Here is a 16,450-nt window from a genome sequence, read left to right on the forward strand (position 1 = left end):
CTCATTCAGAGAAGTCACTTACTTCATAAAGAATTTAAAACCAAATTCTTCTAGAAAGTATGTCTCTAAAAGAGAACCATAAAATAAGAACTGCAAAGTTATATCGGACATTAAAAACCCTTCAGCTGTTGGCCAGTATTTCCTAGTGGTTATTGCTCGGGCTCTGCAAGCAGACTGCCTTTCAAATGCTGACTCTGTCACTAACCAGCTTAGGTCTGTAACCTCATTGTGCCTCAGTTTCTCAGCAGTAATGTGGGGATAACAACTGTACCTATCTCACAGGATTAAATTGGTTGATATGTATAAAATGCCTAGAATTTTGCTGGAAAATACTATGGACTCAGAAAATGTTCAGTATTACCAATTTTCTTGTAGTCCAGTGATCCTTTTTTATAGCTGAGAAAATGAAGGACCAGAGATACAGGGTAGATCACACAAGAAGAAAGCCAGGACTAGGACCTAGGATTCCACGCTTAAAATTCTTCCAAATACACTTTGCTGAAGTGGTAGAAGATAGTTCTGTTTTTACTGATTCATACCCAATCCTTATCCATTGCCCTGAAGCCTATAAGCTACAAAACAAATAGCTTAAAATAATTTTGTTTCCCCATGATATGTCTAAAAACTGTCACCACAGTTTTTATCTTGTGGACAAGATAAGGATTTCATCAATAATTTAATTCAAAAGGGATTTTACAAGTCTCGTATTTTTACAGCCAAGAAGCACACATCAATATTATTGAAAAACGGAATCTAGGAAATAAATTGTGGAAAATAAATTGTGGTGTTGCTTCACTGTGGCTCATAATTATGTTCTTTTCATGTATGCTAATTACTTGATCACCTATTGTAGCCTAGCACTAATTTTATTCATAGATTTTTGTCCTTCCTCTGGAAAATGTATGGATGGCTCTGGCATGCATCAACTTCTCTTTTGAAATCCCCAAGATCAGCAATCCATTTAATTATTTTTAGTAATGACTTTGGTGAATGTATTAGACATTCTGCTGTTTTACAGCTCACCCTGGATTTGGATGTTTTGCTACTGCTAAATTGGAACAACATACCCCATGTTCTCTTTTGGTAGGCTATCTCAGGATTTTCTGAGACTCATTTCCATTTTTTATCCCCACTCCAAAACAGTTTGTTTGGCTTTTTCCTTATTTCAGCCTGTGGGCTAAAACCTCCAGAGAAATGGAAATTGACCTCTTAGCCCAGCGGTGATGCAAATGAAAATACTTTACAGGCACCTATCCACATCCTGATTTCCTCCTCCTCCTTCATTTTGGTTCTTCCCACTTCAGGGACACACACAGACCTTTTATGTCCACAAGGGATACTATAACTTCTTCTTTATTTCCTAATACCCACAATAAAAATTTTCCTTTCTCTGTATCTTATTCTCTCAAACTTATAATAGGCATAGGCAATTAATGCTAATTAAGTAAGTTAATATGGTAAAGTATTTAGAACAGTCCCTAGCATATAGTAGATGATATATAATATTTATTAAATAAAAGCAAACCTATTAAATTAATTTATTTTATATAAGACCTTCCTTAAGAATATCGGCATATATTAAAACAAGGGATTTTAATGACTTAGCCCAAAAGATAGGACTTTTTATACTGAGACCATAAAGTGAATGTTTTGGTAATACCAAAAACACATTTTTATAGCAGCTACTTACTTCATCTGTTATACCCTCAAGATGTGATCACAAGAGAAATAAGACACTGAAGAAATAACTCTTCCCAATTGGTTCACTCTAACCTTCCTACTGTCACAGACTCACACATTTCTCTAGTTTTAATGAAACTTACAAGGCTTGCCGTCACCTCTACCTCCCCTCTCAAATACAGTGAAGATGAATTCAGGTAACTCAAGTCCAGTTATGCTGTGATTCTTGTCTGCATGTGACACAGGCACAGAGAACAATGAAATCCTTTGTGTTTCACATACATGTTTTCCTTTGGAGGTTTTAGATTTTGGATAGTTTTGTCTCCTTTTCTCCTTCTTCCCCATCTCAATTGTAGAGGTAGAAGATTATCATTAACTATAGTCCATATACCCTGATGTTCTTGGAATTCAGTCACTGAACAGGCTCACCAGCAGAGAGATTGCAACCTCAACACTCTTTAGTTTAGGTCAAGGAAGAAAGAAGGAAACGGATTGCCATAAACTCATGGACCTTATCCTTTTTTTGCCAACCTACATATTTCCTGTCTCCTAGCCAAGTACGTAGAACTTCTGGTCTCTGAAAAGCCTTCACTGTGGAGTCTCACCCAGCACCAAATACCTTTTTATTCTGTACTGGCTGCTCAAGTGCCCAGGATGGTTCAGAGGAATAGTTTAAGCTGGGAGTAAAAAGTCTGGATGCGAATAACTAGCTGTTTACATGAGACATACACAGCCCTTCTGCGACTCCACTTTTCCTAAGTTAAACGAGTATTAACCCTTTTCCCCAGGTTCTTTATAGGAACTTTTGAAATTCCAAAGTGAAATATAAATTCAATAGTTCTTGACACCATACTGGAATTTAGCTCAATATCATTAGGTTCAATAGTTAATTAAGTCACAGGATGCGAGGGCCAGCAGGAACCCCAAGGAACGTTTACAGAAATAGCATCCTCATTTTACAGATGAGAAAACTGAGACCTGAAAGGTCAAATATATTTTCCTGTATTCTACCACCAGCTAATGGCAGAAGCTCTCTAGCCAACCCATTCTGAAGGCATTATGCTTAGTGTTTCAATATATATAAAGGTGAGAAAAAAACAGAGTTCTTCCCATCAGGAAGCTTTAGGACTAAAGATGTGGGTTTTCCCCTGAGTTTCTGTCATCATTCAGTTCAAGAAATGGTTGTGGAAATCAGCAATATTACACTTCTTCACCTATGAGCTAGGGATACAAACGTGACTTTGACAGTTTCCTCCTCTTAAAGAAGTTCCAGTCTGATGGGGAGAACAGTTAAGTATATTAAGTGTCTAGGTATGTGTCTAAGTGCTACATTAGAGGGATGTACAAAATATTTAGGAGCAGTATAAAGGGAAAACTTATTCTTACCTGGTTGGTTTCAAAATAGAATTTAAATGGAAGATATCTGAGTTGAGCTTTGAAGGATGAGTCAGACCTTTTTAATGCCAGGTTGGAGACTTTCTAGGTAGGGAGAATTTTCAGTCTATAAGAAAAATTTCAGAAAGGACTTATGGCCGGCAGAATAATGCCTGGCCCAAAGATGTCCACATCCTAATCCCCAGAACCTATGAATATATTATGTTACATGGCAAAGGGGAATATGGTTGTGGATGGAACTGAAGTTGTTAATCAGCTGACCTTAAAATAGGAAGATTAACCTGGATTATTTGGGTGGTCCCAATGTAATCACAACGGTCTTTAAAAATGGAAGAGGGAGGCAGAAGAGGTAATTGGATTGGTGTGATGTGAGAAGGACTCAACCCACCTTTCCTGACTGTGAGAATGGAGGGAGGTGGCTACAAGCTAAGGAATACAGGCAGCTTCAAGAAGCTATATAAGGCAAAGTGCTAGTTTAAATCTGTTATGTACCTCATAAAAAGACTATGTTCTGAGCCGCGGCTGAACTAGAAGAAAGATGGCGGCAGCCGTGCGGCAGGATTTGGCTCAGCTCATGAATTCAAGCGGCTCTCATAAAGATCTGGCGGGCAAGTATCGTCAGATCCTGGAAAAAGCTATTCAGTTATCTGGGGCAGAACAACTTGAAGCTTTGAAAGCCTTCGTGGAAGCAATGGTAAATGAGAATGTCAGCCTCGTGATCTCTCGACAGTTACTGACGGATTTCTGCACACATCTCCCTAACCTGCCGGACAGCACAGCCAAAGAAATATATCATTTCACCCTGGAAAAGATTCAGCCTCGAGTCATTTCGTTTGAGGAACAGGTTGCTTCAATAAGACAGCATCTTGCATCCATATATGAGAAAGAAGAAGATTGGAGAAATGCAGCTCAAGTGTTGGTGGGAATTCCTTTGGAAACAGGACAAAAACAGTACAATGTAGATTATAAACTGGAGACTTACCTGAAGATTGCTAGACTATATCTGGAGGATGATGATCCAGTCCAGGCAGAAGCTTACATAAATCGAGCATCATTGCTTCAGAATGAGTCGACTAATGAACAGTTACAGATACATTATAAGGTGTGCTATGCCCGTGTTCTTGATTATAGAAGAAAATTCATTGAAGCTGCGCAAAGGTACAATGAGCTCTCTTACAAGACAATAGTCCACGAAAGTGAAAGACTAGAGGCCTTAAAACATGCTTTGCACTGTACCATCCTAGCATCAGCAGGACAGCAGCGTTCTCGAATGCTAGCTACTCTTTTTAAGGATGAAAGGTGTCAGCAACTTGCTGCTTATGGGATCCTAGAGAAAATGTACCTAGATAGAATCATCAGAGGAAATCAACTTCAGGAATTTGCTGCCATGCTGATGCCCCACCAAAAAGCAACTACAGCTGATGGTTCCAGCATCTTGGACAGAGCTGTTATTGAACACAATTTATTGTCTGCAAGCAAATTATATAATAATATTACTTTTGAAGAACTTGGAGCTCTTTTAGAGATCCCTGCAGCTAAGGCAGAAAAGATAGCATCTCAAATGATAACAGAAGGACGTATGAATGGATTTATTGATCAGATTGATGGAATAGTTCATTTTGAAACACGAGAAGCCCTACCAACATGGGATAAACAGATACAATCACTTTGTTTCCAAGTGAATAACCTTTTGGAGAAAATCAGTCAGACAGCACCAGAATGGACAGCACAAGCCATGGAAGCCCAAATGGCTCAGTGAATCCTCACCAAACTTCTGTGCACACTACATCTTTTTCCATGTTGTACAGATTAATTTCACTATGTCTCCAGAGCGTTTGCATCATGACCTTACACTTTTCAGTCCCTTTTATGCTGGATTCCACTGAAGGAAGACATTATTAGAGCAGGAAATACAAGCATTTAAAAATACGTAGTTCCCATATATTCAGGGTCTCTGTGTATCAGGCTAACTCAGATGTTTTGGAAGTTTTTTCTTTAAATGGAATAAGTGAAGTATCTGTGGCTAAAAAGTTTGGGATTTGTGATAACTTTGTAGTCATGTAAAACTTAAGTGCTTTGTGCCTCTTCAAATGTGGGTTATTCTAATAAATGGAGAAATGAGCCAAAAAAAAAAGACTATGTTCTTTCAATCCACTCTCATGGGGGCAGACATATTGTGGGTGGGACCTTTTGATTTGATTATTTCCATGGAGATGTGAGCCTGCCTATTTCAAGGCTGGTCTTAATTAGTTTGCTGGCATCCTCTGTGAGAGGATAAAAGGCAGAGACATCTTAAAGAGAGCTGAGAGGCTCTTAAAGAGAAAATGCCCAGAAACATTTTGGAGACAGCCACTGAAACCAGAACCAGGAGAGAAGCTAAGAGATGAGATTCAGAGTTTGCCCCAGAGAAGCTTAGAGAGGACCTCCAGACACTTAGGGACAGAAATGCCCTGCGGAAAACAAGCAGAAGGACCCAGAGAAGCTAAGACAGAAGCCCAGAGGCATTTTGGAGAAAGCCATTTTGAAACCGGAGCCAGGGAGAAAAGGGCCAACAGATGTCACCATGTGCCTTCTCATGCCATCGGCCTTTCTTCGGTGAAGGTATCCTCTTGTTGATGCCTTAGTTTGGATACTTTCATGGCCATAGAACTGTAAACTTGTAACCGAATAAATCCCCTTTATAAAAGCCAACCCGTATCTAGTATTTTGCATTCTGGCAGTATTAGCAAACCAGAAGCGGCAAGAGACAAATTCTCCTCTCAAGCCCCCAGAAAGAGTAGAGTTTAGCTGACACCTTGATTTTAACCCAGTGAGACCCGTGTCAGACTTCTGATTTATAGAACTAAAACAATAAATTTGTGTTCTTTTAAGCCATTAGAAATAGAAAACTAATATTTCTAACAAGACTCTATTGTTACTTGTTAACAGTAATAAAAGTCATATCCGCCTTACAATGCCAAGCAGAAAGAAATTATACCTGTGCAGAGAAAATAAGGAGGAGCAGCAGAGGTGTTCTCTCATTTATGTTTCCTCTCTTTTGTCCCAAGCACATTTTCCACTCAAGTCGAAGATACATGGGAAAACATGGTGTTTCCCTTTTCTTTGATAATGCCCAGTGGAAAGACTAATGTCCCTGCATAATTTTCCAACCACAGGTTTTGCTCTCTCCCAAGCAGTCACTTTGAGCTCTTTAGTACGGAGGCTGAAAGGAACCCATGAGACCGCACTCCACACTACCAGCCTCACAGCATGCACTACTTGACTGGTTTCTGTATCCCTACCTTTTCTTGTGGCCTGGTAAGTGCACCTCCCCTGACTCCTCACTCCCATCTGTTTTTCAGTCATTGCTTCAACTTGACTTCTGGAATGGAGTTGTCATAACCTAGGATGCCTCCAAGAGTCCAGCCTGAGACGAGACCTTGAGTGCAGATAGTAATCCTAGGGAACAGGAGCAGGGGACTACGGAGAGTGTAACAGGGAAGTAGAGAATACCAATTCAATCTGATCCACTGTGGACAACTAGGCCTCAATGCCACTAGGGCCCTCTTTCTGACCAAAAGACAGGAGGGGTAGTTGCCCCTTGGGCTGTGAACTCCTGTGCACTCTCTGGTTTGTGCAGGCTTCAGAAGGGCTGCATGGGCCCTACAGAAATCTTACAAGGTAGCAGAGAAACCCCTGAACAGAATGAGAGCTGAACAGTGGTACAGCTGAGGCAAGGAGCCCTCAATTCACACCTGTGTGCAGCTCATTACCATAGCAACAGCAAGGCAAGAAGAGGGCTAAGCGGATGGGAGGAATCAAAAGAAGTGTCTGATACAAGAGGCCTCCAGCTTTATAACTGCTGATCAATGATCCATAATTTCACCCAGACTTCATTTTTCACATTGCCTGACTCTCCCAGATCAGGCTTCAAGCCCTGGTTTGAGCACCACAGCCTCCCATGGCCTCAAGGTTTCCTGGAGGCCTTCTATACACTTGGCACTCAATTAGGTACCATAAAACAAAATAAAACACCGGAGATGCCATCCCTGTCCATCAGAGCCAAAATATATAGTCTAGTAGTAATTCAAAGTTTATGTTAATTCTTAAGAACATATTCACATTCTTCTAAGCCTCTCTGGCACCCACCTCTTCTAAACCATAAAATGGATAAATACAGCTCTCATGCCATTGTCTCACAATATGAAAATGCAATGAATGAATGAATAAAACTGCATTTTTCAATGTGCATTTTCATAGTGTTGCATTTTTCCTTTGTTTCTCTATGGTGTTCTTAAAGAGAATTTTAGATTTGGTAACTCTTTTGCTACAAGAAAGAATAAAAAGGAATGGTGTACTTGCTCAAAGCCAGCAGCTTCTTTTGGTCTGTCTTATGTAAATAATCAAATAAATTCAATCTGAATTTTCCCAAACACTCTTTGCAGCTAACCAGCAATTAAGAGTCTAAGCAGAGGCTAACAGCAGTGAAATTGAGAGCTAATGTAAATGTGGAGATAGAGAATTCTTCAAATGAATAGCACATTTGAACAGAATTCTGTGACAATCATCTTATTTGAAAAAGCTAATTTTGTTCCCTCAGAGTTCCCTGGGAGCGTTCATCTGCAAATACCTTCAGCAGAATCTTTTGGCACTGAAGTGATGGCAGGGCAGCAGGCTCCCCTGGAGCAGGATGCTGCCATCCACAGCCTTTGATCTAACCACCCATGCCAAACCATGTGCAAAGCTGCTATGCTAATTTCCTTCCTCAGAGCATCCCCTGTCCCCAGTGGCAAGCTCCATACAACGTTCAGAAGCATTTTCTTTAACTGGCACGTGAAGCTCAGACAATTGCTGTTAACTGCATGGTATGTATTGATTACCCTTGCTCCTGGAGTTCATAATTTTGCATACTGCAAGTCAAACTGGGCATATCCTGACTCCTTACAAAGAACCAGCCCCCTCTATATTTTTCAGTTTGTTCTGCTTCCCCTACTCCCTTCTTCCCTCCCTTCCTCCCCTTCTTTCTTTCTCTCTCCCTCTCTTTCTTCTTTCTCTTTTCCTCTCCTCTCCTTTCTTCCCTCCCTCCCTTCCTTTCTTCTTTCCTGTCTTCCTTTCTCTCTTTCTCTCACACATACATGCACACACTCTTTCCAATTCACACATAAATGAAAAACTTCTTGGTGATTAGGAGAACCTATTTTAAAAGCAGACATCAGATTTATTTTATATACTTAAAGGTCAGTATTTAAAGTCATCAATCATTAAACTGGGTTTTATTTTTAAATACATGTTTTTGAGAGGGGAAGGAATTATTACCTATCAATTAATTAGTTGCCTGGTGTGATCAAGAAGAGTGGTAGAACATTCACGCGTAAATCTCTAAAGCAAAAATCCTTGGAGAAGCTCATGTGCTGTGTAATTAGAGTTAATTAACACATTTACTAATTGACTATTATTTAGCACTCCAGCTGCTGAGGAAAAATCCACAGACCCATTAAATATTAATTAGTAAAAGTCTATTGTCTGACCCTGTCAGCTTTTGTATTGATGAGATTTTTACAAGCAAAGCTTTATTAGCTTCATAAGGAGTAACACACAATAGTTGGCTATTGAGGAATAAGAAAATGAGAACCTCATAATAAGTACATACATTCTATACTTCTGTCAATTATTTTTTCTCATTCAATTGATTATATTACCAAAAATATTAGAAATAAAGTATCCCTCTTTGTTTGCATAGCTGCCTAAAAGCATGAGATTTATATGGTTCCCATTATATCAAAAACCTAGTATTAACTGGGCTGCCTGCTTTCGTTTCCTGGGCTGTTCAAGCGATACCATACAATGGGTTGGCTTAAACAATGAGAATTTATTAGCTTACGGTTTTGAGGCTAGAAAAAGTCCAAATCAAGATGTCATCAAGACAATGCTTTCCTCCCAAAGTCTGGTGTCTGGGGCTGGTTGCCAGTGATCCTTGGTCCTTGGCTCCCCTATCACGTAGCCACACACGTAGTGGCCTCTCCTAACCTTTCACATCTCCTCCCAGTTCTACCAATCCCCAGCCTCTTATTTCCCGTGGCTTTCTCTCTGTCTGAATATCATTCTGCTTATGAAGGACTCCAGTAATAGGATTAGAACCCATTCTGATTGAGTTGGGCCACACCTTAACTGAAGTAACCCTATCAAAAGGTCCTACTTATGATGGGTTAATACACACAGGAATGGATTAAGTTTAAGAACATGTTTTTCTGGGGTACACTGACCCAACCTACCAACAGCCTCTGTGACACTCCCTTTTGAAAATTAAAGAGAAATGAATCCATTGATTATAGAAATAAAGTGCTCTTCATAGTTTCTATTAGACATGTTTGTTTTAAGTCTTCTTGTGGTGATCTGGGAGAAGATACAGCTGTGCTTTGGCTAAAATACATAATTGTTCCATCAACAGTACTGACCCACATAGAAAGTGGTCTCTGGTTACAAGCCACTGTCTGCCTCACGTGTCTTGTTTCCTCCTTTCTGGGTTAGCTCTGCCTCTAACCTTCACAGTTGGGCCAAGTAACTGTACTGAACAAGAACCCTGTGCCCTTTTCCTGCCACTCATGCAGGGATCCTTGGCAATTTCCACTTTGGTTAAATTGCTGCAGATATCTCCAGGTATTCCAAGACTTTGTTTGACCTATATATCTTTTTGTTACCTATTGCTTGCCACTCAAAAGCACTTTCCAAGGAGCTCTCCTAAGATGACAATCACATCAAAGTGATCACAGTGAATATAAGTTTCGCTTGTTAGCAATCCAATGTAGCGTCCATTTCTTGTGAGTAGTCCTACACAACTTCTCTAATGTGATGGTCTGGAGGCTTTATGAACCCCCAGCAAATCATTTTCTTAAAGTTAATCCATTCCTGTTGGTGTAAACCAATTGGGAGCTTTCGATTAGACTATTTCAGTTGAGGCATGCCCCAGGTGGGTCTTAATCCTCTTACCAGAGTTCTTTATAAGAGGACAAAAGCAGTGAAAGATACAAAGGCTTAGAGAGAAAGCCATGGAAGCAAGAAGCTGAAAGCAATGACGCCTGGAAGAGAAGGGAGAGACCACCAGACAACCCATCATGTGCCTCGCCATCTGACAGAGGTGTACAGGTATTATGTTGATGATGCCTTGATTTAGACATTTTCATGGACGCGGAACTGTAAGTTTGTAAGCCAATAAATCCCCATTGTTAAAAGCCAGCCCATTTCTTGTATATCACATTTTGGCAGCTTTATCAAACTAAAATACCTGGATAATTAATTTAATGGAAAACTGTTCTCTTTCTTCTTTCAACAATCCTGGAAAAAAACAAGACTCAGGGACATTTTCTGGCCCTTACCACAGAATTCTATTAACAAGTTAAATTTATATTAAAACTAACCAAAACAAGTTCTAGCAATATCAGTTCAGTAGTTACAATATGAAACTGGAATAACAATAATAACTAATTATTATTGAAAAATTATGGAAATTTTCTGTTAGGCACTAAGTTGGATGCTTCATATAATATTTCACTTGATCCACAAAAGTCAGAGGTTATGGATTGTGAACACAGTAGTCAGGAATTTTGGCGTCACATGAACCTGAGTTTCTGACTCCTTTATTTAAGAGCTGTTGTCCTAAAAAAGGCTTAGGTAGATATCAGAAAGTGTTGCTTGGTGCCAGCTAGAAATTGTAGGCAGAAGGATGGTGGGTGACACAATTCCCATTCTAGTAACATTTCACAGAGAGGACAGCTTAGGCAGGGGTGTAGCTGGGCACCCCACAGGTTTATGCTCTAGGAAAGGAATTTACGGGGCAAGAGTGAGAGTGACCTCACACCGGGGAATAAACATTTTGGTGCACACTCAAATTATCTGAGTTCTAGGCCATCTGTTTAAAGCAGTGCCAGGAAATCCTAGCTGCCCACTGCTTAGAATATTCGGGGTTCCTGGTCCTGTGGGAAACTGAGCCTAGGTCCAGCCCCTTCTGCTCTGGGGAGAAGAAACCCCTAGTCCCAGCCAGCTCATTGAGGGTGAAGGTGGGGAACCACCATAAAGAGCTCCCAGGGTAACTTATCAGAATATTCTGCTTGTCTGTCCACAGCTGAGTTACCTCAGGTAAGTTCCTAATTTTTCTACATTTCAGTTTGCTCAGCCCTCACATAGAGGTAATGATAGTACTTGCCTTACAAGTGTTCTTGTGAGAATAAAGGAACGTATACGTAAAGCACTTACAGATGAGCCTGGCACAAACTAAATACAAAATAAATGTTGGCTCTGTTATTATCCCCACTTAGCAACTGAGGAAGTGAGACCCTGAGAGATCTAAAAGGCTGACCTCAGTCACACAACTGGTGACAACCCAAATCTGTCCAAGACCTGGCACATAATATGTGTATAATAAATCTTTGTTTAATAAATGAATGAATTCTATATCCCTGTTATGGATTGAATCATGCCCCCCCAAAATATATGTTTAAGTCCTTATCCTCAGTCCTATTAATGATGCTCTTTGGAAATAGGATCTTTGAAGACGTTATTAGTTAAGATGAGGCCAAACAGATTAGTATGGGCCCTAATCTGATATTCCTTGAGTGTTTATAAGAAGAGGAAATTTGGCAGACAAACAGATAGAGAAAGAAGATATCTGTGTGACAGAGGCAGAGTTGAGTTAAGCCACAAACCAAAGAATGCCCTGGATTACTGGTAAACCACTGTCAGAATCCTACAGACTTCAGAGGAAGCACGGCCATGCCAACACCTTGATTTGTACCTCTAGCCTCCAGAACTGTGGGACAATAAATTTCTGTTATGTTGAGCCACTCACTTTGTAGCTCTTTGTTACAGCAGCCCTAGGAAAAAAAAGACAATTCCCAATACTGATAAGTCAAAAATTATAAAATTATTTACATTGTTATGGAATTTTTTTCTATATCAAAAATGTCATGTGCCCCCCATCCCCCCAATTTTGTTACAAAGATCTGATTGTCTTGATAGGGAGGAGTACTATGAAAAATTTATTCTGTATTCTGGCTATTTTTATATTCTCAGTTTTGTTAATGAGGAAGCTAAGTTAAAGAAACTAAATTCCATGTGTCAAGTTAGGGGCAAGATTAAATAAGTAAGGATTTTCAAGAACCTTAGTTACATCTCTGCAGGGTAATCCTAAAAAAAAAAAAATTATTAATTTAAAAGAATAGAGCTGGCCATCTCCTCGTTGTGTCAATAGTCTCTGCTCATAATTTATTCAGAAATGACAATAAGACAGACAATATTGAGAAACCAGGGCTCCATGTACCATAGACCTCTAGCAGATAGAACATGAAATAAATATTGGTTATGAAACTATAACTAGCATGTTGACTTGCAAAAAGCTTATCAGAATAAAAGAAAAACACATATAAAAGGTGTTGATTGTACCCATGGAGGGTAAGGATATTTTGTGCAGAGAGAAAAATGTTCACCTAATATGAATTTTGGCACACCAGTAAGGGCCAATGACTACTCTGGCACCCCATCCTACCCATTGGTTTATGCTTGGGATTTTATTGGCAAAAGTGTTATAATCCCCATATAATTGAGCATATAACAGTTAAACAGCAAAGCAGCAAGTAGAACTTTTGAAATCTCAATCCTATTGTTTGAATTGAGGGCAAGGAGGCAAGGTAAATGTGAAATGGGAGAGAGAACTCTTCTGGGGATAAGGCTCATTCATCAGAGACTCTCATCCACTTTAACTGCCTATGATGCTTTGTCCCTTGGGACAAAGTCCTTTTGGAGTCCCTTTCGGGACAGTTATGGAGATAATAAACATGAATGTGCATTACTGTGTCTAAAGATTATAAAGAGGGAAGATTTGTCCATTAATCAAAATAATATATAATGAGCATAGAAGTCCCCCGCCCCAGAAATCCATTTTGGATAGCAAAGAAAAAATACCTAAAAATATTGTTAGAGCTCAAATTGAAGGTTTGTGCCCAAGGAAAAAAATATTTTTAGTACTAAATAAGATTTATATCTCAATCAGGATGTGAACAGCATAGAAGGCGGATGACGTATCTCCAGGGAGCAGATTGAGAGTCTAGAACCTTACTCTGATGGACAGTGTGACAGGTGGAACTGATCATTCCAGCTTCTGGTATCACTATCTCATGTCACAAATACAACCAGCTGAATGGGGAACATTTCATGCACACCGCCCAAGATGGAAAGTGACCCAAACTGTTCTCCATGCCAGAATTCCCTAAGGAGTTACTCTGCCACCTTTTCATCTTCTCATCAGCCTAAATACCGTTAGACATATCCTGCCACTCAGAGGGGACTAATTTCTTTGCCAATATCAAAGGGACTAGAATCAAATGATGGCTTCCACATCCTTTCTTCTTTTCCTCTTATGTCCTCTTCCTTTCCTTGATTCTAAAGGAGTAGACAGAAGTGGAAAGAACAATGAAGAGGCCATTGAGGACAACTACAAGCCACTGTCTCTGTTTACTTTAATTTCCATCTCTAGGTAACTCGGGTAACAATAAGCTGGTAGAAAAGAATGTTAAGGAAACTTGAAAATAGATTGGACCTAATTCTAACTATACCCAACACAACAATACATAAGCAAACTTTTGCAACTACCCACAAGAAAGGAAAAGAGCAAAATTAGAGATATTGGTTTGGAAGTACTGTGGGGACAGAGAAACATGGATCCAGAGAAAATTGCCTTGTAAAATATGTTATTTTTCTGTGAGTCTACTTCAAATTAGCAATAACTTGATATAAATATCCTTTATGACTAATAGACAAAAATTACAGTCCCTTTTCTGTACATTTAATATAGGAGCTTTTCATTTTAGTGTTGGTCCTGGATGGAGAAACTCTTCTGGACAGCAGATTTAGGTAATCGTCTCCTCACCTGTTGACTGACACTCATATAATCGCTATAGGTACTAGAAAACCTCCTGGTATAAAGGCTTAAAACTGTCCACAATTGGTGTTAAGACCTGTACAGCAAGAGTTTCTATTTGGGTTGATGGAAAAGTTTTGGTAATGCACTGTTAATTATATTTCAATGCGGTTAATTATATTTGAATGTGGTTAATTATATATGAATGTGTTTAAAAGGGGGAAATTTTAGGTTATATATATGTTACTAGAATAAAAATTTTAAAAAGCAAAAACAAAATCCCCATAGGACCGTACAACATAAACAGTGAGCCCTAATGTAAATCATGATCTACAGTTAATAGTACAATTACTAAAATGTTCTTTCATCAGTTGTAACAAATGTACCACGCTAATGCAAGGCATTAATAATGTAATAATAGGATGGTATATGTAACTGTATTTTTGTATGATTTTTCTGTAAACCTACAACTTCTCTAATAAAAATTAATAAATTTTAAAAACCTGACCTGTATAGAAGCCTTAGAGAGACTCTGATGAAAGAGAGATTGAAGGAGGAACACTGAGGATTCCTGAAAGAGGATTCACCAGAAAGAAAGACAAAATTGCAAAAGGAACTAAACTCTACAACAACTTAAGTGGTAGAGGATAACAGAAGTTTCTAGTGTGGCATGGATGGCAGTGTAGGAACTTGTGCCATTTCTGCCATCCTGGGGTACACACTCACTGTAGAAGACAGCAGTTGTGTGTGTATTAAGAGAACTGCTTTGCTAAACCCTGACATGATTATGAGTTCATATAACCTTCAGTGGCATAGTTCTCCGTTGACTTCCCAATGAAGGTAAAACATGGAAGGATCATTCTTCTCACCTCTCTGGATTTCTGAAGCTGCGTGCTGAGTGTCCAGCACCAACAGCACCGAGACGACAGCTATAGCAACAGAAACAGAATGTCAGCTCAGAGCCCATGGCTGTTAGACCTTGAAAGGGCAAAGTCTGAGAGTGACCTTCCATGGTAGTTCATGAGCAAGAGCTCATCTGTGGACTCCTGGTGTCTCGTTTGTAAGCTCTAAGTAGTGCTTGAGGAGGGTTCCTCTACAAAAACTAAATTCCCCCCAGCCAGGCAGGTGAAATTTGGGGGCCACCTATATTTAGGCATTTCTGTGTTTTGTACTCACCAAATAACAAAACCTGAGATGCTAGGATGAAGTAATATGGATCTGAAGAAAACTGCATTATAGAATCTTCATTTTCTTCAGTGAACCACTTAGAATCAACAATGTAGCAAGAATGTATTTACAAATGCTCAAATGTATGAAAAGGCTTTTAAATGTATTGATGTCTAAATTACTACTCTAAAAGCTTAGGTTTTGGTGGTCCCATGCTAGCATCATGTGTGAGTTTGCATTCTATAAATAAGCTACAATTTATTGTACCACTTTTTGTTACTTGTGAAGTTTCTTGTCAAGTGGCTTTGTATTCTTTTATTCATTAACCTTCTTCTTTCCTTTTGAAGCCTGAATATATGCAGGGATAGAGTGGCTATTGTTGCAGTAATCTTTTATTCAAATAATCAGATAAATATTTCAATGATACAGAGTGATAAAGAAAGTGCTTCATTTCCTTCAGGCTGAAGATTCTCACAGGGATAAAAGGAACAAGGGAAAAAAAAGTTGTGAAACATGCTGATGTTGAAAGTCCAACAAAATCCAAATGATTGGGCAGCTCTCCTGCAAGGAACCATCCTTGCTGCACCTTATAATAGAAATGGCCTTTAATGTTTAATAACTGCTGAAAGAGAAAGTGGCTTTTGTGTCCTGTGGGCTGGGAGACGGTCTTCTTTCCTGATATTTATGGAGCTTCAGGGCTCAAGTGACATTTCCATTCCACTTGCTGCCTTCTCTCTACTGCGAATTCCTTAAAGGCAGAGGGAACAGGTTGCTTTACCCATCTGTTCCATACCTCTGATCTCCAGGCTTGGCAAATTCATTTTCAGACAAATAAAAAATATTTTGATAATAAATCCTTGTTTATAATATCCCCCATGGGAGGGAGTAATCAGCCTCATAATATCAGGCAGTCCATCAGTTTAACCACAATTTGAGTATTGCAATCTGGTTAACATAATTTCTTCTCTCCCTTATGCTGAATATTTTCTATTTTTCCTGCATTGTTTGTTGTTGTTGATGTTTCTTTTCTTCAAAATACCACTACCCAAATAATAACATTTTTGAGGATTATTCATCATAAGGTAACCATAACAACTGGAAAATCATGTTTGTTTGTTCCTCACATATCAGAAAATTAGTTTGAATTCATAACTCAGTAGTGTTCTCCTTTGCAGCACTGTAAAACATGCAGCCTCTCTCTCTCTCTCTCTCTCTCTCTCTCTCTCTCTCTCTCTCTCTCTCCCCCCCCTCCCTCCCTCTCTCTCTCCCTCTCTCTCCATACATATATACACACACATATATATACACACACACATATAT

The 16,450-nt window shown here is 39.2% G+C and overlaps 1 protein-coding gene across 2 annotated transcripts; it reads left to right on the top strand.

The window, feature by feature from the left end:
* Nucleotides 1-3,613: 3,613 nt before the first annotated feature.
* LOC119544345 (COP9 signalosome complex subunit 4) lies at nucleotides 3,614-4,902 on the top strand. Of its 2 annotated transcripts, XM_037849762.1 has the most exons (2): nucleotides 3,614-4,615; nucleotides 4,689-4,894. In XM_037849762.1, exons 1-2 carry the CDS (start codon nucleotides 3,614-3,616, stop codon nucleotides 4,755-4,757), a joined length of 1,071 nt encoding a protein of 356 aa, XP_037705690.1. In that variant the 3' UTR covers nucleotides 4,758-4,894. The 2 variants fall into 2 exon arrangements, with proteins under 2 accessions (XP_037705690.1, XP_037705688.1); XM_037849760.1 differs by having other exon boundaries at nucleotides 3,614-4,902.
* Nucleotides 4,903-16,450: the final 11,548 nt, after the last annotated feature.

The sequence above is a fragment of the Choloepus didactylus genome, chromosome 9 (genome assembly GCF_015220235.1).
Source record: "Choloepus didactylus isolate mChoDid1 chromosome 9, mChoDid1.pri, whole genome shotgun sequence".
In the NCBI taxonomy this organism is placed as follows: Eukaryota; Metazoa; Chordata; class Mammalia; order Pilosa; family Megalonychidae; genus Choloepus; species Choloepus didactylus.